The sequence below is a fragment of the Sceloporus occidentalis genome, unplaced genomic scaffold, assembly GCF_023333645.1.
Source record: "Sceloporus occidentalis isolate IW3139 unplaced genomic scaffold, rSceOcc1.0.p SCAF_197, whole genome shotgun sequence".
NCBI classification, from domain to species: domain Eukaryota; kingdom Metazoa; phylum Chordata; class Lepidosauria; order Squamata; family Phrynosomatidae; genus Sceloporus; species Sceloporus occidentalis.
The window spans coordinates 576,733-600,939 of NW_028317177.1; the positions used below are offsets into that span (position 1 = coordinate 576,733).

At 37.5% G+C, this 24,207-nt stretch overlaps 1 protein-coding gene across 1 annotated transcript in view; it reads left to right on the top strand.

Moving 5' to 3' along the window:
* Window positions 1–22,490, top strand: part of LOC149278227 (gamma-2-syntrophin-like) — a 93,635-nt gene extending 71,145 nt beyond the window's left edge. Inside the window, exons 16-18 of the mRNA XM_089502173.1 lie at window positions 3,856–3,948; window positions 7,740–7,850; window positions 22,359–22,490. Of these exons, the coding sequence (XP_089358299.1) occupies window positions 3,856–3,948; window positions 7,740–7,850; window positions 22,359–22,490 (336 nt within the window). The remainder of the gene's footprint in view (window positions 1–3,855; window positions 3,949–7,739; window positions 7,851–22,358) is intronic.
* The last annotated feature ends 1,717 nt before the right edge of the window (window positions 22,491–24,207 follow it).

The following is a 24,207-nucleotide window of genomic DNA, read 5'->3' on the forward strand; positions in this document are numbered from 1 at the left end:
TCTGTTATAGCCACAAAAGTCGGGGGGGGGGTCAACTCCATATTAGTGGCCATGGTTTTGGAATGGGATGTCAAACAAGCTCATATAGGTATACAAACCCATATGTACATAACCTTTAAGGAAGGTGACGTTTTTTTAATTAAGACTATTTCAATCAATAACCAGGGAAAAAAAAGAAATTCATATAAAATGTAAATATTGTGGCACTAAAAATGATTCCAATGATGTTTAAAAGAACAGCATTAATATACACTTTGTTTAGATTTTACACTTTTGTGCACATATGCTTTACAGGACCTTTGTCAGTTTATTGGCAGTGTCCTAAATAAAACTTAAGAAAAGGAAGCGGAGTTTGCTTTAAAGAAGAGGACTACTACTGGCTTGGATGTACACTTAATACAAACTTTTTGTGTAGGTTAATTTGACAGTCGTTGGTTGAAACTGCATATTTCATTATGCTATAAATGTGCTTAGATAGCAGAACTCAGAACACTTTGTAGGCAATTAGTCACATTATTGTAGCACATTTATGAGCTCATGCGGCACCAACTCCCTTGATATAATACATTATAGTCATATTATGAATGTCGTAAATCTTAAACATTTAAATAACAGCACAGAGTACACTTAGTATTCTACCTAATAGCCACACTCTCCTAGAATAACTAAAATGTGCATACATGTCTCCAAGCTGTTTGTAAATCCCACTATAAGCTTTTGCATCTTTAAAATAATTTTCCAGCTGAAATATTTTCATTTTAGAAATGACCTATAAATAAAATTGTCATATTGTGACAAATAGACTAGAAATACATGAAACTTGTGGTATTGATGTCAATATGTAATATTGTATTAGTCTCTTACAAATTAAAACAAAACAATTGTAGAAATTACATGTATAAAAAAAGGAATTTATAAAACTAATCCTAAAATCTAAGACTACTTACCAGTATATATATATGTATATATACATATATATAGGTATATATACATATATATATAGAGAGAGAGAGAGAGAGAGAGAGAGAAGTGACTGAAATGAGCAGTCTAAAATATAGTGCGTAAAAAAACATATAATGTAACAATATATTTTATTGCTTCATATGTATTTGTTAAAAATAGAAAAAAGAAGGTGCACACACTAAAATAAGCAAAATCATGTTATTTATTCAGTACAAAAATGTAAAGAAAAATAAGTATATAAAGTAAAAAATACTCACACCAGCAGGAAGTGACAAGAGGGCTGCATCATCGAGATCCCGGCTCTTTATAGGTGTTGAGCCCCGTAGTGCTTTGCTGTTATATAAATTTTCTAGTGCCTCTCAACAATCTCTTTTTTGTCATATTTAGATCTTTCCAAAAAAAATCCTTGTTCAGTGAATACATTTTAATGTTCACTTACAGAAGTCTTGTACTTTTTCTACAGTTTCTTATGCAACACATCAGATAAATGATTATCATAATAAATTACATGGCATATTTCCCCCCCCCAAAAAGGACCTGAAAAAATTGCATTAGTGGTTTAAATCTCTATTAAAACATGCTGCTTCTCTCTACTAAAAGATTTATATGATTTTGTAGGCAAGCCTGACCTGTGACTAACATCTTGTCTTTGAGATGGTTAAGCTATTTCATAGGCTGGATGGTGGTCTCCTACAAAACCCACTCCATGTTTTGATACTAGTTTAAAATAATTGCTTAATTCCAAAAATGTATATTATCTACAACATTTGAATATCGTGTGGTCAGTGTGAATGCTATATATCCAGGAGTTGTGTTTATAGAAAGCAGAGGTACTAAAACTTGCTAAAACTTACTAAAACTTGTTCTGATAAACTTCTCCCTTATTCTTGTTTTTTTGCCCCTGGTCATAGCTAAAAGACACTGCTACAATCTTGCTAAAATAATTCTTGCCAAATTAAATCTGTGCAAAACAGATGGATTTGTTTTACTTGGCAGGCTTTTGTGCATTAAACATTCTGCCGGTTAAAGCACATTTTTTTTGTATGTTATTTTGGTTTTCAGATTGCCACTGGATGACTTTGGAAATTGCTGATTGGGAGTCAATGGCACCCCCAGCAAATTTTGAAGAAGTGCAATTTATTGCTGTTGCTGTATTTAACATGTTATTGGTTAAAATGTATACTATACACATACTATATATGATGTATACAGTATGTAGCATTTATTCATTTAATGGTGGCATCAATTGATGGAAGTTGTCAAGTTGCCAAGCGGTGAGGTTGTGTGTTAACAATGTCTTACTTTGATAGTTGACAGTGTTTTTGTTTAATTTAGGAAACCCTACCTGAAAAAGTATTGTATGTAAAATTGTTATTTTGTAGCTTTAGTTCTAAAATGGGAGTTTCTTATTAATGAAGATCCTTCTAGCTGCATTGACTTACTTTTGCTATCCTTTTATATCTACTGAAGATATATGTGCTGTATACAGGGCCGGCCCAAGACATAATGCCACCCCCCCACCCATTATCTACCCTTCCTCTGCTGCTCCCCCACATTATCTACTCTTCCTCTCTATTATCTACCCTTCCTCTGCCTCCCTATTATCTACCCTTCCTCTCCCTCCCTATTATCTACCCTACCACCCCCCTTTGTACTTACCTTTCAGCAGTCCTGCGGCGAGTCTCCCTGCTCGGTCTCAGTGCCGGCTTGTAATGCTGAGCGCCAGAAATGACGTTATCTTCCGGCTCTCAGCATTACAAGCCGGCACTGAGACTGAGCTAGAGGGCTCGCAGAGGAGAGAGAGGGGCACCGAGTGGGTACTGACAACTTGGTAAGCGAAAACCACTCGGCGCCCTCTCTCTCTTCCACTTTAAAAAAAAAAAGGGGCTTGCCGCCCCTTCAAAAGTGCCGCCTGGAGCAATTGCCCCACTCTGCTCCATGGTAGGGCCGGCCCTGACTGTATATAAAATGGCTTGAGTGACTTTTAAGTGACAAATACATGTAGGGAGCCCTCTTTGTAAATGTCAGGCTGAAGCAATTCAAATTCCTTGATTTTCAATGGGGAAAAAAAAATTGCCAGTGCTGACAAGTATCTTGGCACTTTTAACTCCAAACCTATTTTTACAATACTTAACAATGATTGATGTTTTATTATTGCATATTTTAAACGTTAGATTGATTTGCACTTGATGATTAAGATATTATTAATGAGTTGTATATCAGTTGGTTATATTTGTATATGTTGTATGTTATCTGGATGATAATAAGTAGAACCAATGGATATATTGTTCTTTATTTTAACATTTATGTCTGTTTGTTGTTGTATAATGGACAACATCTAATTTTTTTAGTTTATTGCAGGGGTGTCAAACTCCAGGCCCTGGGGACTACAAATGAGCCAGATTTTCTAAATATGTCACCATGGGCACTGGCGGTTCAAGCAAAATGGCTGGAAATGATGAATTCACTTGTGTTGAAAGCAATGATTTACTGAAACCTGGATTTGTTTTTGGTCCTTGAGGCCCAGAGTTTAACACCCCTGGTTTCTTATTTTTCATGATGTATAGCATTTTTTATATTTATAATTAACATTTGCAATTCATCTTTTTCATAGTTTTTGTTTTAAGAAACATATGGCTAGAATTTTAATTGTTCTAAAGAAAAATAATCATAATCATGTGCAGAAATATTTTATAGTAATAGCTAATGAAATTATACAAATATACATATCTTAAATATTTTACTTGTTTTCCCAAATATCTTAAATAGCTTGGTGCAGTTTGTTGCATATGATACTGATAGTACAATATAGTGAAATAATTATTTTTTTATTAAAGTATTAAGTAATTTAATTAAAGTATTTAATTTTGTGTATCATTTTTATCCCTTTAGTCCAAAACATACATGTGTAATAACCAAGGAGTTGCTGTATGTTTTACTGTGGACTTTGTTTCTGGATTTACTTGTTTTGACAGCACATCTAAGGTAAAAATTAAGAAAATGTAACTTCTAATCTCCATGCTTTCATTGTATTTTTAATAAATAAATCATGTAAAATACATATAAGTATTACATATTTTGATGTTTAGTGCAAAGATTATGGTTATAATTATGAAAACCATTTGGTACTCTGCTTCGTACTTATTTTCCTGCAGCAAGAAATACAGCTGCAGGAAAAACTATGTTAACCTTTTAGAATCACCTGAATTCCTGCTTTCTTTAGTCATTAAATGTAATCTCCAACAAACATAGTATTCTTCAACTAAGACCACACAAACTATTATATGTTTTCATATTTGTATTGAACACACTCTGTAAACATTCACAGTGCAGTATAAAAATAGTATGTGAACCATTGAACTTTATAACTAATTGACCCTCGTTTGGCAGCAATAATTTCAGCTAAACATTTTCTGTAGTTGTGGATCAGACCTGCATAATGGTCTGGAGGAATTTTTGACAATTCTTTACAAAACTGTTTCAATTCAGCAATATTCATGGAACATCTGGTGTGAATTGCACTATTGAGGTCATATGCCATAGCATCTGAGTCGAGTTGAGGTCAGGACTGTGATTGGACCACTTAAGTATGTGTGCTTTCTATTGTTAGTAGAAGTATATTGTTGAAACCATTCTCTTGTTAATTTGCTCCTCTCGTTGTCCTATTGCATCACCCAACTTCTGTTGACCTTCAATTGGCAAACAGATGACCTTACCTTTTTCTGCTAAATCCCTTGATAAGCTTAATCAATGATGGTAAACTACCCAGTTCCAGAGACAGTAAGGCAGCCCCTCCTCCATACAGTATAGTTGGGACAAAGTTTTGATGTTGGTTTGCTGTGCTGTTTTTTCACCACACAGTGTTGTGTATTCCTTTCAAAAACTCAAGGCTGATTTTATTTGTCCACCAAATATTATTCCGGGTGCATTGTGGAACATCCAGGTGCTCTTTTGCAGATGTGCAGCAGTGTGGGTTTTTTTGGACAGCAGTGGCTTCCTCCACGCTGTCCTGTCCTTCCAGTAACCCAATTCTTGTTCATTATTTTATGCATATTAGACTCATTGGCATTGATCATAACATGTTCCAGATATTTCTGCAAGTCTTCACCTCATTGAACACTCTGCAATGTGCTTTTGCAGGAGGCCAACTCATACGATGAGCTGCAACAGTGCTGAACAGTCTCCATTCATAGACAGTGTGTCTTACCGTGACTGATGACCATCTAGTCAATAATTCTTAATCTAAAGTCTTCAGAGATCTATTTTGTTTGAAGCATCAGGTAATGCTTCTTGTGAATGGCAAACTCAAGCTTTGAAGTGTCTTTTTATAGGCATAGCAGCTCTAACAGCTGTAATCTTTTCTCATTGACTGGACTCCAGGTTATCTGACTCCTAAATCCGCTCAGATTTTGGAGAAATCATAAGATTAGGGAACCGCATATTTTGTCCACCCTGCACTGTGAATATTTATTATCTATATGTGTTCAATAAAGGCATGGCAATGTATAATTGTTGGTGTATTATTAGATGAAGCATACTGTTATTGTAATTTATATTGTTGTTGAAGATCAGATCAGATTAATGACCGATATTTGCAGAAATTGAGGTTATTTCGAAAGAGTTTATATCCCTGCAGCTGTACATGTCGAGCGCATTAAAAACGGGTGTAGGTATTAACCAAAACAGTTCTTTGACCCTAAACTAGAAAGATGTTGTGTTACCCACAAGCCCTACCTAGGGCTGTCTGTACAACAGGACAAAAGGGCAGCTGCCAAGGGCCCAAACATTCTCAAGTGCCCATATGTACCTGCCCCTTTTTACTGATTGCCTTTTCAGTTACCTAGCTGACCCTTGTGTATCAGGGTGTGATTAGAGGAAGAGAAAACACTGGCAGAATTAGGTAAAACTGATTCAACAACCTCAAGTGGTTTGCTCTGTGGACATTTCCTCTCTGCAGTGCAACCAGGTTGTACTTCCTGTGCTAGGATGTGTCTTTGTTTCTTAGGTATTAGAGACTTCCTGCTTAGTGTGATGTAAACTGCCCCTTTCATTTTTTGAATACAGACACATGTAACTGTGCTGTGAGTATGCATTGCATGTGTCTCTATAAAACCCAGTTTTAATTGGAACTAGGCCATGGTGTCTGTTTTGCCCAGGGCCTTATTAGGAGAAACTGACCTTACCTATTATTACTAACCCTGCCCAAAAATCATGAAAGGGTTTAAAATATAAAAATAAAATATATATATATATATATCAGACATTGGCTATTTTTTACTTGCCTCTGTTATTTCATGTGTTTTTAATAATCAGCTGATGTTACTTTTTACGGGTGCCATGCGTGTTTCGTAAAGTGCATATGAGGTTCAGTCTATTTACACACATGACAACATTTTGTATAAACTGAAATGAATTGTGTAATCTGTATAATTGTTTTGCTTTGCCTTATACTGAGTATTACTCATTTCCAGTCGTAAAGCTCCAGTGGGGCCTTCGATTTTTGTCATTTTAAAAAGGAAAGCTTATACATCTCAATCAATCCAGGTAAAGCATAGGCCCAAAGTTAGTGAAATAAGTTGCCAATTGGCTCCAATGTTCCATCTTGATTCTTTTAGTAAATCAATATCTCTTTGTTGACAATTCTAATTCAGCCGATGCAATTTCTATAACTGTATGTGCTTTGTATTAAGAATGCAAAAGACTACATCTAATCATCTGATCTAAAATCATATGGTAATATTATACAACAATTAAACTAGCACTCAACATAGCTCATAGTAACTAGTCTGATGTCAGTGTTTGTACACCTTCCTGTAGCATGCAGCAAGTAAACAAAATAGGGCCTCAAATCAAATTGAATCCAAATTCAAATTCTTAAACTATATAAAAAATAACCTCTTATCCAGCTCCCTCTCCTCAATACCTCCTCTTCTTCTTTATTTCAACTTACTGTGGCTGTGTCATGGCATGTGGGAAGTTAGTTGCAACTACAGCACTGCAGTCAGGTAACCATGCTTCACTAGCACAGCCAGCTGTTCTGTTTCCAAGCATCTGAATTGCCTGGTTTAAGAGAAACTTAATATGAATCTTGATTGAGTTTAGAAAATGATTTTGGGAAAAAAAAGCTTTGAACGGGCATGGACACATCTGCCAAGACAAGCATCTTTATCGACTATAAAATTGGCAGTGAAAGGAAACATCAGGCAGCGGTCCAAAATCTTTAACATGGGCCATAACCTTCTACCCCCCCTGAATTTTATCAATCCATTTATGCCTATGAGTTATAATAGAAGCACCTTTCCTGCACCATCTTCTGGTGCAGCGGCAACTAAAACACACTAAATATCCTACTGAGATGGTTCTATTAAGAACAAATTCAAAACTGCTCCAGTTTTCAAATTGAGGCTACTATAGCGATACAAGGCTTCCCTCTAGTTATTTTTTTATGATACTACTTGTTACTTTTAAACAAAATATTTAGAACTGCATCTCTAAGAGACTTTGGTCTGTTAATTTTAAAGACACTTCTCCTAGCTATTTTGTTTAAAGCAAGATTTGTCCTGTGGCTGGCTGAGCCACACAGTATAATGCTAAATGCAAACACTATCTTTTCCACTTACGTGATTCTAAAATGTTTCCATTTATAATAAATACATTTGCTTCATATGTTCAAATGTAATTCCTATGACAACATTGTGTATTGAATGAGAGATGTGTATTGTTTAAGACACACAAGAATAGCAATGAGTGCTTATATATTTTATTGTCTGTCACAGAATATAATTTGGCGGTTTAAATTCTCCCAGCTAAAGGGATCTTCTGATGATGGAAAAACAAGAGTAAAACTACTTTTTCAGAATTCTGACAGCAAACAAATCGAAATGAAGGTAAGCAATGTGACAGTTCAATTGCTGCATGCTGCAGGAGATCAAAGTGTATGACATAGCTGCATAATCATCAAAATCCCAAAATAAAAATTGATTGGGTGATATTCTCTGATGTGCTTAAATGTCCAGTTTTATTTTAGTGAGGGATTTTACAATGGGTAGACAGGACATAATAAGTAGTATATAATATAACAATCTGACACAGGTGAGGGGGGCCTTGTTCATAACTGCTTACAACCTACAGGGAGTTAGGGTGTATTATCCCCTTAACGACAATCCACGTACATGTACAGGGTTGCCGTGCAACGATATAACGACAATGTCCGTACATGTACGGGCTGCCGTTAAATAGCTGACCGTGGATCCGGGAAGGAAAGCCCTCCGCGGAAGAAAAATGGCGCCCGGCTGAAACAGCATAGGAAGCGATCGGAATCGCTTCCTAAGCATAAACTGTGTTGCTGACATGCCTCGATATCGAGGCATGTCAGTAACACTACCCCCCTACCCTGAACGCCATGTGATTGCTCCGAGGAGCAACCACAAGTGCCATCCTGTAAATGACGTTGCCGTCATTCACAGCATGGCATCAACAATAGATTTGAGTTCATAGAGGGTCTATCCAGACCCTCTTGAGAACTCTCAAGCTCCTCCTGCACTAATGAGTGATTAGTAAAAAAAAAAAAATTGTTCAAAAATGTTTAAAAAAAAATAAAAATAATATGGTAACATGTAAAAATCCCCACTGTCACCAAAAAATAAAATAATTTAATAAGCAAGTCCTAAAATTCTTTATCTTTACAAAAATTCCAGCATGGAAAGAGTTAAAATATTGGCATTACAAATGCCCATAGGGTGTCTCATATTAAAAAATGCATGAGTGGATGGGGTAAATTGAATTGACCGGGTTCAAAGATGTCCCAAATATGGGACATGGGGGCAGTAGGATCAGATGTCTAAATGGCATAAAAATACACACCTCACAAAGGCGGCCTTTTACCTCCCAAATAAACCAACAAACCCATGCATGGGGCATATCACTGCACTCAGGAGATGTTACTGAACACATATTGGCATGTTGTTTGACACGGACATATACCAGGAGCGATAAATTTATACCTGAAGTACAACATGTGTGAAAAAAAAAATAAAAAAATGTACTAACATAAAGTTTCACAAAGGCTGGTGGTAAAATTAGTGCATGGAAAGGGTTAAAATACCAGCATTTCAAATACCTTGGGGTGTCTAGTTTTTAAAAATATATGATTTGATGGGGTAAATTGCATTGGCCGGCTTCAAAGATGCCCGAAACGGCACATGGGGGGAAGAATTACCAGATTTGGAAAAAAAGGTTTTGAAATAGCAAAACGCTACCTGTACTCATTGCCCTATAATGTGCAGAAAAAAGCAAAAAAACATAAAAACATTGGGTATTTCTAAACTCGGGACAAATAGTAGAATCTATTTAGCATCATTCGTTTTTGCAGATGAGTAAAAGTTTTTTGTTTAAAAAGTGAGAAAGTAATTTTTTAACAAAAATCCCCATATTTTATCATTTTTTTTATAGTAAATTAGATGATATGATAAAACGAATGGTATCTAAAGAAAGCCCTGTTTGTCCTGAAAAAAACAATATATAATATGTGTGGGAGCACGAAATGAGAAAGAAGAAAATCACAGCTAAACAGCAACACCGAAAAATGTTAAAATAGCCATTGTCCCACAATATACTACGAGTAATAACCCCTATTGTCCTTAAGGGGTTAAACAAAAAAGGTAAAAGTGCCACAGCCACCAGCGACATTAGTATAAGTATTGCAGGAGATGGGCTATTAAAGGTGAGCTAAAGGAATATGGCAAGGCGTTAATGTGTTATGTTGGAAGCATCCTTAAAGAAGTGGGTCTTAAGGGTTTTTGAAGGGCTGAAGGCAGGGGGAAAGATGGATAGGCCGATAGGACAAAAGATCATTGGATAAGCGGAGAGACTAGTTTGGAGTGTATTTGGAGATGAGTGATGATATGTACCGTATTTGCTCGATTATAAGACGAGGTTTTTTTCAGAGCAAATGCTCTTATAATACCTCAAATAGGTCTGACTATGAGACTAAGATCCAGATCCCCCACAGTGCTGCAGGGGACCTGGATCCTCCTATCTTATGCCCCTCCCCAGTGAGTAGTCAGGGCAGCGGGAGTTGTCTGCAGACCTTCCCCGGGTGTCAGTGAGGAGAGTTCCTGCACCGGAATTTCTGGAGGCAGAGTGGCACATAGGGGGTCAAAAGGCATATCATAGGGCACAGTGGCATATAGAGGGTTAAAAGGCATATCATGGGGCACAGTGGCATATAGGGAGTATAAGGCATTTCGGGGGTAGAGTGGCAAGCCTGGGGGCAGATGTGGATAACTGGGGGGGAAGGTTGGAAAATAAAAGGAAATAAAAACAAAATATTTTTCTCAATCATAGCTTTTATTTAATTATTTATTCGATTATAAGACGACCCTGATTATAAGACGATCTCCCAAAATCTAAATATTAATTTAGGAAAAAAACAAAAAGCCTGAATATAAGACTACCCTATAGAAAAAAAAGTTTTACTAGTAAATATTAATGCATGTAAACAATTTTTTCATATCTAATAAAAGCTATGATTGAGAAAAATATATATTTTTTTTAATTTCCTTTTATTTGCCAACCTGCCCCCCCAGTTATGCACATCTGCCCCCAGGGTTGCCACTCTGCCCCCAGAAATGCCTTATACCCCCTATTTGCCACTCTGCCCCATGATGTGCCTTTTAACCCTCTATATGCCAGAGTGGCATATAGGGGGTTAAAAAGCATATCATGGGGCAGAGTGGCATATAGGGGGTTAAAAGGCATTTCTGGAGGTATATATATATATATATATATATATATATATATATATATATATATATATATATATAACTGCTAACAGCAATCACGCTCCTACCAAGCCAAGGCAGCCAGTACATGCTGGAACCTGGGGATGATAGGAGTGTGAGTACAGCCTCCCTATGCCATGCTACCACCACCCGCTTTACACATCCATGCTATCATACACGCACTCATTCACAAACATTTAAATACTCATTCATTCCATTAATCACACATACTTGCTCAAACCCCCCACCCCCTTACCTGAACTGCAGATCTCTCACTCGAAGACTTCTGCAGGGGCCCGGCTGTGTGAGCAACTTCTCTGGCCCTGCCCCCAGAGGAAGGAGGGGGGAGGCAGAGTTATGTGACACTCTTCTAGCTTCCTGTTCTCCTGCTGCTAGAAGAAGAGACGATGCTCGCGACCAAAGCACCGGTAAGCAGCCTGGCAACCTAATCGAGGTCTGATTAGAAGACGACCTCAATTATAAGACGAGGGGTATTTTTCAGAGCATTTGCTTTGAAAAAAACCTCGTCTTATAATCGAGCAAATACGGTAGTTAACATAGTTTACATGAATTAACATTTACTGGTAAAACTTTTTTCCTATAGGGTCTTATATTCAGGCTTTTTCTTTTTTTTCTAAATTAATATTCAGATTTTGGGGGGTCGTCTTATAATCAGGGTCGTCTTATAATCAAGCAAATACAGTAATTAGGGAAAGTGCTCTAAAGGGCTTTAAAAGTAAGAAATGAATCTTGAAGTACACAGGCAGCCAGTCTCGACAGAGGGGAGAGGTGTTAGTAAAGAATATAAGTCTGGCAGCAGCATTTATGGTGGAGTGTAGAGGGGCGAGACCAGCTAAGACAGAGTTACAATAATCGAGGCAGGAGAACATGGTCAAAAGTCTTAGCGGCATCTTGTGTTAGAAAGGTATGGATGTGGGCAATGTTTTTTAGAGACTGAATGTCAGGGGTAAATGAGAGGTCAGTCAAGATTGACACCAACAAAGTAAAGGAATCCCAGCACTTCAAACAGCTTCCAATTTTTAGGTTACTTTATTTAGAGAAAGCAAAAAAAGCAATGTTTCGGCCAAACAATGCTTGACAAAGGCCCTGTTTGGCTGAAACGTTGCTTTTTTTGCTTTCTTGCAAAAGGCTTGAAGCCAAGAGGGAGTAGATCGATGCAACAGTAATTGGACAGATCAGCTGGGTCCAGCTGGGTAAAAATTGGGGTTATGGTAGCATTCTTGAAGAAGGATGAGACAGATCCAGTAGAGAGGGAGAGGTTGAAGATGTGAGCTAAAGTAGGGACAGGAGTAGATGAAAGAGACTCGGTAAGATGGGAAGGGACTCGGGTCAAGAGGACATGTGGTTGGACAAGAGGAAAGAAGAAGAGCATGAATCTCCTCGTCAGTGACAGAAGAAAAGATGGGCAGGAGGGTGCATAGTCTGAGGGAGAGCAACGGCAGGGGAGGGACTGTGCAGATGTTTGAATTTATTATTGAAGTATGTGGCTAGGGATAGGTCAAAGATGGGAATTGAAAGTACTGAAGTGTCGTTTAGGGTTATGAGACATGTAGGAGATAGTGGAGGTGAGGTAGGTTTCCTTAGCAAGGTTGAGAGCAGAGTAGTAGGACTGTAGCATTAATTTGTAGTGCAGAAAGCCAGCTACACTCTTTGCTAACAGTTGTATAGAATCAAGAACATAGACGTTGATGGTTGAATAGGTTGTACTAAAGAGCTTGGTGATGCCACCTTTGCCATGAGTCAGGTTGTGAAATGTGTGCCCTACTAGATCTGCCCCAGTCCGCTGTAAGTGCTATTCTTGTGAGCTGAATCATATAAGAGTAACAGTAGCTCAGCTACAAAGCTCTAAACCATGTACGCACACCAAGCGCTGAAGCTTACCTGTCACCCACTACAGTTCCTAACTGCCTCTGGAAGCAACATAAGCACAAACACTGTTCACTGGGAGCTGCATGAAATGGGTTTCCATGGCTGAGCAGCTGCAGACAACCTGAAGATCATCCAAATGCATAGTGTCTACTGTTTGGTAGAGGAAGGGGTTATGGTTTGGGGCTGTTTTGTCAGGTTTTGGGCTTGGACCCTTAGTTCAAGTTAAGATTAATGTTAATACAACATCATACAAAAACATTTTAGACAATTATATGCTTCCAACTTTGTGGCACCAGCGTGACTGTGCCCCTGTGCAGAAAGCAAGGTCCATAAATATATGCTTGGACAAATTCGGTGTGGAGAAACTCAAGTAACCTGCACAGAGCTCTGAACTTAACCCCACTGAACACCTTTGGGATTTGCTCAGATTGTGAGCCAGGCCTTCTCAACAAATATCAGTGCCTGACCTCACAAATGCTCTTTGGGATGAATGGGCACAAATTCCTACAGACTCATCCAAAATCTTGTGAAAATCCTTCCCGGAAGAGTGGAGGCTGTTATAGCAAAGTGGAGGCCAACTCATTGGTCATGGCCCATGGTTTTGAAATGGGGTGTCCAACAAGCGCATATAGTTGTGATGGTCAAGTGTCCACATATGGTCATATAGTTTATAGCTATGGTGACTGAAAACCTAAAATTATGTAGCTGTAATTACTTAATTTTGTGTAAATAACAGTTACTCTTTTGCTCTTTTATATAATGCTTCATTGTGTATGCCAAGGGTATCTAATAATATATACATAACAATTTTATGTAATACAGAAGATGAAGTGTTTATCAATAAAACTCAACAAAACCACTTTTGACATCTCTTGTTTCAAGAAACCCTATAGTACTATTTTAGACTAAAAACATTTTTTGTGTTTAGAGCACTGAGGTGAAGATCATGCATGGCTGCAAGTTCCAGTTTTTCCTCGCTGTGTTTATTCTTTAGTCACTTAACATTTGTGTTATTTAACAAGAGGCACATTGTTCTGAACTGTTATTGCAAAATGCATCATTTTGTTATTAATGACAACCGAAAAGAACTGCTTTAATTTGGCTCTTAAACTGTTTCCATGCCAGAGCAAGAGGAAATGTGGCAACAAATACAAAGAGGAAATTTGAGGATAAAATATTCATTTAATGACAATCTAGATGAACTAGCAAAAAAGTAGATCGATGCAACAGTAATTGGACAGATCAGCTGGGTCCAGCTGGGTAAAAATTGGGGTTATGGTAGCATTCTTGAAGAAGGATGAGACAGATCCAGTAGAGAGGGAGAGGTTGAAGATGTGAGCTAAAGTAGGGACAGGAGTAGATGAAAGAGACTCGGTAAGATGGGAAGGGACTCGGGTCAAGAGGTCATGTGGTTGGACAAGAGGAAAGAAGAAGAGCATGAATCTCCTCGTCAGTGACAGAAGAAAAGATGGGCAGGAGGGTGCATAGTCTGAGGGAGAGCAAGGGCAGGGGAGGGACTGTGCAGATGTTTGAATTTATTATTGAAGTATGTGGCTAGGGATAGGTCAAAGATGGGAATTGAAAGTACTGAAGTGTCGTTTAGGGTTATGAGACATGTAGGAGATAGTGGAGGTGAGGTAGGTTTCCTTAGCAAGGTTGAGAGCAGAGTAGTAGGACTGTAGCATTAATTTGTAGTGCAGAAAGCCAGCTACACTCTTTGCTAACAGTTGTATAGAATCAAGAACATAGACGTTGATGGTTGAATAGGTTGTACTAAAGAGCTTGGTGATGCCACCTTTGCCATGAGTCAGGTTGTGAAATGTGTGCCCTACTAGATCTGCCCCAGTCCGCTGTAAGTGCTATTCTTGTGAGCTGAATCATATAAGAGTAACAGTAGCTCAGCTACAAAGCTCTAAACCATGTACGCACACCAAGCGCTGAAGCTTACCTGTCACCCACTACAGTTCCTAACTGCCTCTGGAAGCAACATAAGCACAAACACTGTTCACTGGGAGCTGCATGAAATGGGTTTCCATGGCTGAGCAGCTGCAGACAACCTGAAGATCATCCAAATGCATAGTGTCTACTGTTTGGTAGAGGAAGGGGTTATGGTTTGGGGCTGTTTTGTCAGGTTTTGGGCTTGGACCCTTAGTTCAAGTTAAGATTAATGTTAATACAACATCATACAAAAACATTTTAGACAATTATATGCTTCCAACTTTGTGGCACCAGCGTGACTGTGCCCCTGTGCAGAAAGCAAGGTCCATAAATATATGCTTGGACAAATTCGGTGTGGAGAAACTCAAGTAACCTGCACAGAGCTCTGAACTTAACCCCACTGAACACCTTTGGGATTTGCTCAGATTGTGAGCCAGGCCTTCTCAACAAATATCAGTGCCTGACCTCACAAATGCTCTTTGGGATGAATGGGCACAAATTCCTACAGACTCATCCAAAATCTTGTGAAAATCCTTCCCGGAAGAGTGGAGGCTGTTATAGCAAAGTGGAGGCCAACTCATTGGTCATGGCCCATGGTTTTGAAATGGGGTGTCCAACAAGCGCATATAGTTGTGATGGTCAAGTGTCCACATATGGTCATATAGTTTATAGCTATGGTGACTGAAAACCTAAAATTATGTAGCTGTAATTACTTAATTTTGTGTAAATAACAGTTACTCTTTTGCTCTTTTATATAATGCTTCATTGTGTATGCCAAGGGTATCTAATAATATATACATAACAATTTTATGTAATACAGAAGATGAAGTGTTTATCAATAAAACTCAACAAAACCACTTGACATCTCTTGTTTCAAGAAACCCTATAGTACTATTTTAGACTAAAAACATTTTTTGTGTTTAGAGCACTGAGGTGAAGATCATGCATGGCTGCAAGTTCCAGTTTTTCCTCGCTGTGTTTATTCTTTAGTCACTTAACATTTGTGTTATTTAACAAGAGGCACATTGTTCTGAACTGTTATTGCAAAATGCATCATTTTGTTATTAATGACAACCGAAAAGAACTGCTTTAATTTGGCTCTTAAACTGTTTCCATGCCAGAGCAAGAGGAAATGTGGCAACAAATACAAAGAGGAAATTTGAGGATAAAATATTCATTTAATGACAATCTAGATGAACTAGCAAAAAAGTGTTTGAGGCTATGACATCTATTAAATGTTGTATTATAGTGGACTGTTTGTTACCAGGCCATGAGTGGCCATAGAGAACACCAGGAAAATGTGTGGGTGCAGGATTAGTCTTAGTGCCAGGCATCCCAGGTTTGTCTGAATCTCAGGGTTGTTTGGCCTAGGGCTGCCACCAGGACTGCCCTAGAAAAATAGAGGCAAGTCCTGGAAAATAATGGTGGCCACACAAAATATTGACACTTTGGGCCCAATTTGGACATTTCCACTTTAGACAGCGAATTTACACTGTTATACCAGCTGTACACTCACTACTTTACATTGTAGTATCATTTCTTCAGTGTTGTCACATGAAAAGATATAATAAAATATTTCGAGAAACCACTTTGAGATGATGTGAACTTGGTGCATTATCCTGCTGGAAGTAGAAATCAGAAGATGGGTACACTGTAGTCATAAAGGGATGGACATGGTCAGCAACAATACTCAGGTAGGCTGTCGCATTTAAACGATGCTCAATTGATATTAACGGGCCAAAAGTATTCCAAGAAAATGTTCCCCACACCATTACACCACCACCAGCCTGAACCATTGATACAAGGCAGGATGGATCCATGCTTTCATGTTGTTTACGCCAAAGTCTGACCCTGCCACCTGAATGTCGCAGCTGGAACTGAGACTCATCAGACCAGGCAACGTTCTTCCAGTTTTCCATTGCACGATTTTGGTGAGCCTGTGCGAATTGTAGCCTCAGTTTCCTGTTCTTAGCTGACAGGAGTGGCACCCGGTGTGGTCTTCTGCTGCTGTATCTGCTTCAAGGTTCGATGTGGTTTGCATTCAGAGATGGTATTCTGCATACCTTGGTTGTAACAAATGGTTATTTGAGTTACTGTTGCCTTTCTGTCATCTTGAACCAGTCTGCCCATTCTCCTCTGACCTCTGACATCAATATGGCATTTTCATCCACACAACTGCCGCTCACGGTATATTTTCTGTTTTTTGTTCTTTGTAAACCCTAGAGATGGTTGTGCGTGAAAATACTCAATTTCAGCAAGTTGTCTTGACCAGGTCTACATGCCTAAATGCATTGAGTTGCTGCCATGTGATTGGCTGATTATATATATATATATTGTTGACCTTATTTGCATGCTCCTACCCAGAATCCTCTGTGGTTGTGGCAGCACCGTGAGATTTCTGAGGGAAAAACAATGAGTGTTTAATAATGCTTCTACTACTATATATATATATATATATATATATATATGTATATATATATATATATATATATATACAGTGAAGGAAAAAATAAATTATAAATTGATTTGCATTTTACTCAGTGAAATAAGGATTTGACCCCTTTGCAAAACATGACTTAGTACTTGGTGGTAAAACCCTTGTTCGCAATCACAGAGGTCAGACGTTTCTTGTAGTTGTCCACCAGGTTTGCACACATCACAGGAGGGATTTTGTCCCACTCCACTTTGCAGATCCTCTCCAAGTCATTAAGGTTTTAAGGCTGACGTTTGGCAGCTTGAACCTTCAGCTCCCTCCACAGATTTTCTATGGGATTAAGGTCTGGCTAGGCCAATCCAGGACCTTAATGTGCTTCTTCTTGAGCAACTCCTATATTGCTTTGGCCATGTGTTTTGCGTCATTGTCATGCTGGAATACCCATCAACGACTAATTTTCAAGGCCCTGGCTGAGGGAAGGAGGTCTCACCCGAGATTTGACGGTACATGGCCCCATCCTTCATTCCTTTGATGCGGTGAAGTTGTCCTGTCCCCTTAGCAGAAAAACACCCCCAAGGAATAATGTTTCCACCTCCATGTTTGACGGTGGGGATGGTGTTCTTGGGGTCATAGACAGCATTTCTCCTCCTCCTCCTCCAAACACGGCGAGTTTAGTTGATGCCAAATAGCTAAATTTTGGTCTCATCTGACCACTTTCACCCAGTTCTCCTCTGAATCATTCAGATGTTCATTGGCCTGTACTGCTTTCTTGAGCAGGGGGGCCTTGCGGGAGCTGCAGGATTTCAGTCCTTCATGGTGTAGTGTGTTTGTTTTCTTGTGTCTATGGTCCCAGCTGCCTTGAGATTGTTGACAAGATCCCCCCGTGTAGTTCTGGACTGATTCCTCACCATTATCCTCATGATTCCTCATGATCATTGAAACTCCACAAGGTGACATCTTGCATGGAGCCCCAGACCGAGGGAGATTGTCAGTTATTTTGTCATCTTCTCACCAAGTAGCTTGGCGATGGTCTTGTAGCCCATTCCATCCTTGTGTAGGTCTACAATCTTGTCCCTGACATCCTTGGACAGCTCTTTGGTCTTGGCTATGGTGGAGAGTATGGAATCTGAATTATTGTTTCTGTGGACAGGTGCCTTTTATACAGCTAACAAGCTTTGATCAGGAGAACTCCCTTTAAGAGAGTGCTCCTAATCTCAGCTCGTTACCGGTATAAAAGACACCTGGGAGCCAAACATCTGGTTGATTGATTGGGGATCAAATACTTATTTCACTGAGTAAAATGCAAATCAATTTTGAAATGCGTTATTCTGGATTTTTTTGTTGTTTTTTCTGGTTGTTTTTCTGTATCTCACTGTTCAAATAAACCCACCACTAAAATTATAGACTGATCAAATGTGCTAAATCAGCAGGGGATATATATTTATTCCTTTTTTTTTTTTTTCTTCACTGTATAAATAATCTTCCTAGACAGAACACACGAGGCAATTGAACCTAGCATGACAAAAATGAGTGGCAAGACTGCTTCACATACTTTAATACTTTTTCTTTCTCATATACAATAAAACACTATTATATTTAATATTGTATTGATATTTTAACATATAAAATACCACTATTGTATTTTTAGTAATTATTGAGTATGGTGTACTTCATTGGATAGGCTTTTGTCAGAAAAGGCCATGTTGGAAAAGCAGATTATGTAACTAGCATGTGGTGCCTGGGGATTCAGCTATAAATTTGAACAATTGCACAAAGCAACTATGTTGTACATAGTTTTGTATCTATAAATATATTTGACATGTAAGATAAATTTCATCAGATGCACCACCTTTAGGGAATAGGTAGATCAAAGTCCACAAATAGAAACCTTGACAGTTGTGTAGTGATTGTACCTGTTAATTTCATTTTTATCACTGTGCTTCTCATACTGCTCCAAGCCTCAAGCAGTATGCCAGTAAACCTCATAATCCGATAATGAAGCAATCCCCCCGAGGGAAGTAGGAATAGAAGCACTCGCCTCTCGCATCATGCTGTGCCCCCCCCAATCGAAAAGCTGTAAGGCACCCAGGTGGAGGTGAGAGAGGGGCGCCAAGCAGTCGCTCATGAAAGAGTTTTCAGCAACTGCTCGGAGCCCCTCACTCTCCTCCGCTCCCTGCAGCCACCCATCTCAGTGCTGCCCTGACTGCAGGCGCGGTGGGCGCGCAAGGCTTCTGTCTCGGTGCTTCACGCTTAGCGCCACAATATGACATTATGTCCTGGCGCTCAGCAGTGAAGCCTCAGCCTCCCACCGCAGGACTTGATCAAGGTAAGTGAACTACAAAGGGGGGGTAGATAGTGAGATGGGGTAGATAGCGAGAAGGAGTGTGAGGGGGTAGATAGTGAGAAAGGGGGATAGATAGTAAGAAAGGGGAGTAGTAAGAATGAAATAAAGAGTGAGAATGAGACAGAAATCGTTAAATAATGTGTGGATGAATTGTGTGAATGAATGAGAGAATGAATTATTTAATGTGTGGATGAATTGCTTGAATCATTTGTGAGAATGCATTAATGGATATGTATATCATAAATGTGATTTAGGGAAAGGCAAAGATGGCACAAGCAGGGTGTTTGAGCCTTGGGGACCAAGGGTGGGACAAAGATGACACGTTTGGGGACAAAGATGTCTCACGTTGGGCTGTTTGGGGACAATGTTGGCTCACGCTGGGCTGTTTGGAGACATTCATTATTTATACCAGTTTTTAAGTTATATATTATTGTACTTGTTTGCAAAAAAAGAGATGGGGAGAAAGTGGGATAGGGGATAGTGAGGAAAGAGTTATCTGATGGGGAGAAAGAAGGGGTATCTGATGGGGAAAAAATGCTAAATTGCCAGATTTTTAGGGGTTCCTACACCCATGCATGTGAGTACCTTATAATTCAGTTGACTACCCTTGACAAATATCACTACATTTAGTTATAGTGAATTCAAATAAGTGATAATGTCAGATATTTCAGGGGCAATCCTATCTTGTTTTATCACTAGCACACTAGCCTGCTAGACAGACAAAAACACCATATGATTGGAGGGAGCCAGACTTATAGATGACTTATAGTATGTTTCGCATATAAATTATCTGCATTGACAATCATGTAAAAACAAAAAAATAGAAATCTTACTAAATGGAATGATTCTGTACTTAGGTAATTTTGCGTAATCCTCATTGGCATTAAGCTTTGGGGATTTATGAAGATATCTTCTAAAAAAAGAATCAGAAGATGCAAAAACAAAAATAAAGTGAAAATGATTACTTCATGATTTCAACACATTTCAAAGAGAACTTTTTATTAACAATGTCACTGTTTTTTTATTATTCTTTTATCTATATATATTTCATTCAGAAAGACAGGAAATCAATGTTTTGATCTCCCAGTTCTTACAAATGCTAGAACATAGTGTTCTATATCTACAATATCAAATGGCTACTTTGAAAATTGTCTTGTGTATTAGTAGGCACGTGTCTTGAGACACAAATTGCATTTTTAACAACCTAACTAGGAGGATCCAAGCCTTGAACTTGTATATTATAGTTCATTAAAGTCTTCCACAGAAACTGACAGTGTATTTAAAGTCACGCTGGTGAATATAAGGCACTGATAATTATGGTTAGGCAAAACATCTGACTCAAAATAGTACAGGGAAGTATATTAGCTATTCATCTAGAAAATTAATGTCTTTATGTTTTGTTAAGATCCAGAAAAGAATGCCTACTAAACCACATGGGCACCTGTATACTGGGCACAAATCTATTTCACTGTGTATGAGGGAATATCGAAAAAATGAGGTCATGTATACATTGAATTGCAAGTACAGGCAGACATGATGATACCAAGGGATTTAAAAAAATGTATGCACTAGTTTAGGTTATATGATTCTGAATCTGCTACTCTCATCAATACTAGTGTAACAACTAGGAAGGAAATATTTACCTTTCTATCACTGCCACATGCACTTTCCACTTTTCCTGTACCATATTTAGGTCTCTTAAGTGTTTTGGCCATTTAAAATATTGGAAGATTAGAAAGATTAATAAAAGATTTTCTAGAGAAAACCAAACAGTAATCCATGTACATGTGCATTTTATTAGGTTAGTCCTTTTCTAACAATCTCAATAAATTGTATTTATTGCAATATAATAAACATTAAACATGTTATAATAAACATTTCATAACACTGTTTTGGAAGAAAAATATTAAATATTTAATGTTTTGTGTATAGCCATTCATTTTTAACAAAGATGCAGCAAAGAATTGTATCAGTTTTGTTATTTGCAAGAACATTTTTATGGCTTAATAATGAAAACATAATTGTCAGTATATGTAAACTCACATTAAGGAAATTAAATCTGAAAATCTTGAGAATGAAAACAGCAAATAAATAAAAATGCAATATATATATATATAACACTTCTTCTAATCTTCAGTAACTTTTGCTAATAAATTGTTCCTTACATAAAACAAATAAGCATGGGAAAAACACTTACGTTGTAAATTTCATTTATTGATGACCAGAACAGGTAGGAGGTATTAACAGGTTACAGAAGTAACATGAAAAGTATGTGTATTCAGCATAAACTACACCTATTCTGTGAGGCTGTTTAAATGTAAGGCACAATACTTCAAGAAGACAATTTGATTTAAGATTCAGTCTGCCACAAAGTAACTTGACATCTGGTTCAAAATGTAAACTTGAACTGTGGTATGTAGAGTGAGAGGATGACCTGTATTTTAACTCCTTCACGGGGCAGGACACACTATTATGTCCTGGAACTCCTATCTTTGAGGACACAGGATGTAAAAATTACATCCTCCATTTAAATCTGCCCCATGCTGCCGTGGCAATCATTAGAAGGGTTGGTGCACATTCAAGGATGTCAGTTACTTAATGAAATGAAATATACAGCACAAAGCGTACTCTACAACATTAATTTTAGATTATCTCAGCATGATGTAAGCTAAAAACTTTTTTTTCTGAGCATAACATATATAATTTGTCAACTTTCACCAGTGGGGTTTACCTTGCTTGCACTAGGTGCATATGATGTCGTTGAGAAATGTAGTTCTAGCCCTTAACTCAGTAGCTATATGAAAGAAATTCTTCTGCTTTTGACTAAAGACACAATCTTGTTTTTGACTAATAGGACTATATCCAATCTCATTTGCTGACATTTAAGTTAGTCTTCCATATGGGAAATCTGGACTTCTGACATAGACCGATGTAACCAGGGAATCTGGTATATTACCTAATTAATTAATTGAAAAAAATAATTTCTCTGTTTTTTCTTCCATTTTAGGAGCTTGAATTCCCTGATGTGACAGCTGTTTTACATTGCATTCATTCGTTTATGGCAGCCAAAGTTGCATCAATGGATCCCATGTTCATAAACAGCCAAAGTATTACAAAAAGATATCTATACGACACGTAAAAATATTGATTAAAGAACTGTTTTCCTATGGAATCTATTTCATGCACAATTAACTGAAAAATAAGTTTCTGAATAAAATACAATATTTTTAAAGGTTTTTCATATGTCACTACGGGAAGAAAATGTTTGTTTCTTATTCTGAATTCCATTTAAGTGTAGTTCACAAAATTATAAAAAGCACATTATTCATTTTCTTACATGTGGATAGAATTATGAAATAGCACTTTAATCCATGAGTCCAAATGTAGATGCGATTTCTGCATAATTTTTAATTAATACAAATGGGTCATGTTATTTATAGATAAATGGCATGCTTGTAGAATTTTAAAATTTCATAGTTCTATTTAGGTATTCTAGCTACACACTACGTTTTAATTGTAATTTTCTGTTAATACATTTTATGTTTTTACCTACTGTATTTATGATGGACTCATAAACGGTCTAAATATTTATGTATTTTGATAATATCTAAATCATATTGTAAATTAACTTGTGTGTGATAAATCTCATGACAAATATAAATTCTTATAAATATTTACTTTCAAAAATATTTAGTTAGTCTTGATTTTTATTACATTCATAGTTGGAAAGCTTTTTACAAAAAAATCCTGAAATAGACAATTTTTTTATATTTTTATTGTATCAGGCTATATTTATTGGAAAAACACTGAAATGTGCCCTCCTCCCTGTAAAACATAACTCAGATATGTCCAAAATGAAATGAAAACATAGAAAGATATATAAACTGCCCGATATGAAAAAAAGTGACTATAACAAGACTCAGAGTGCCCTGATTAGTTAATAAACTACAGATAATCCTAAAGCTAATCCTATCAGAAATAGACTATACTACCTAACATAATATAAACTAGAAGAAGTTGCTAGTAATAGATAGGAATCAATGCCTAGGCTTTCCCTAATAGTCTTTTACCAGTCGGTGTACCAGCTTCATCGGTGGTAAAGCACTCACTGACTTTCCCGGGCACTTAAATTGTAAGGGCCACCCCCTTGTGACGTTACGTTACAATTAGGCTGAAACACTGTAGCGGCAGTAATGTGGCCTTGTAAAACATGAGTGAATTTGTTTGCACAGTGCCTGGAAAACTTCCAATCAGGAGACCGAATACTCAAATTGGTTATTTTTTGTCAATTAGAACAATTAGATTACAAAATCCAACGTAATTATCTATGTATCAGACTATATTTATCATTTAAATTTAGATACTCAAAATATTTTAATGTAAATATTCAATGCTTTGGAGAAACAAAAATTGTGATTACCAAGATAGTGCTGATTTCCACTTTTAAATTAACAATATTCGATTTTTGGTTACACAGATACTATCTGTGCAAAAGAAATGTATCTTTGAAAATAAAGAGAGAAGAAAGAATAGAGAATGAAACTAATTGCTTAAGTGTACCACTGAAGCAGTTTGGATGGGTTAGTTAGTTAGGCATAGTGTCTAAACCAAATATAAGTAAGAGAGGGATTCACAGCAGTGGTGTGTCAATGTTTACCTCTCTTACCCTCATGTTCATGGTGTCTGTATTGTTGATGGGAGTGTGGGAAACTGCTTGCATCTACCAAAGACAAAAGGGCCCTGGAAATTCTCTTTGCTTTAGATTTTAACTCAAGCAGATTCTATTAAAAACACTACAAACATCACTTGTATTGATTTCTACTCCTGGCATGTAAGTAATCTCATACTTTTTATAA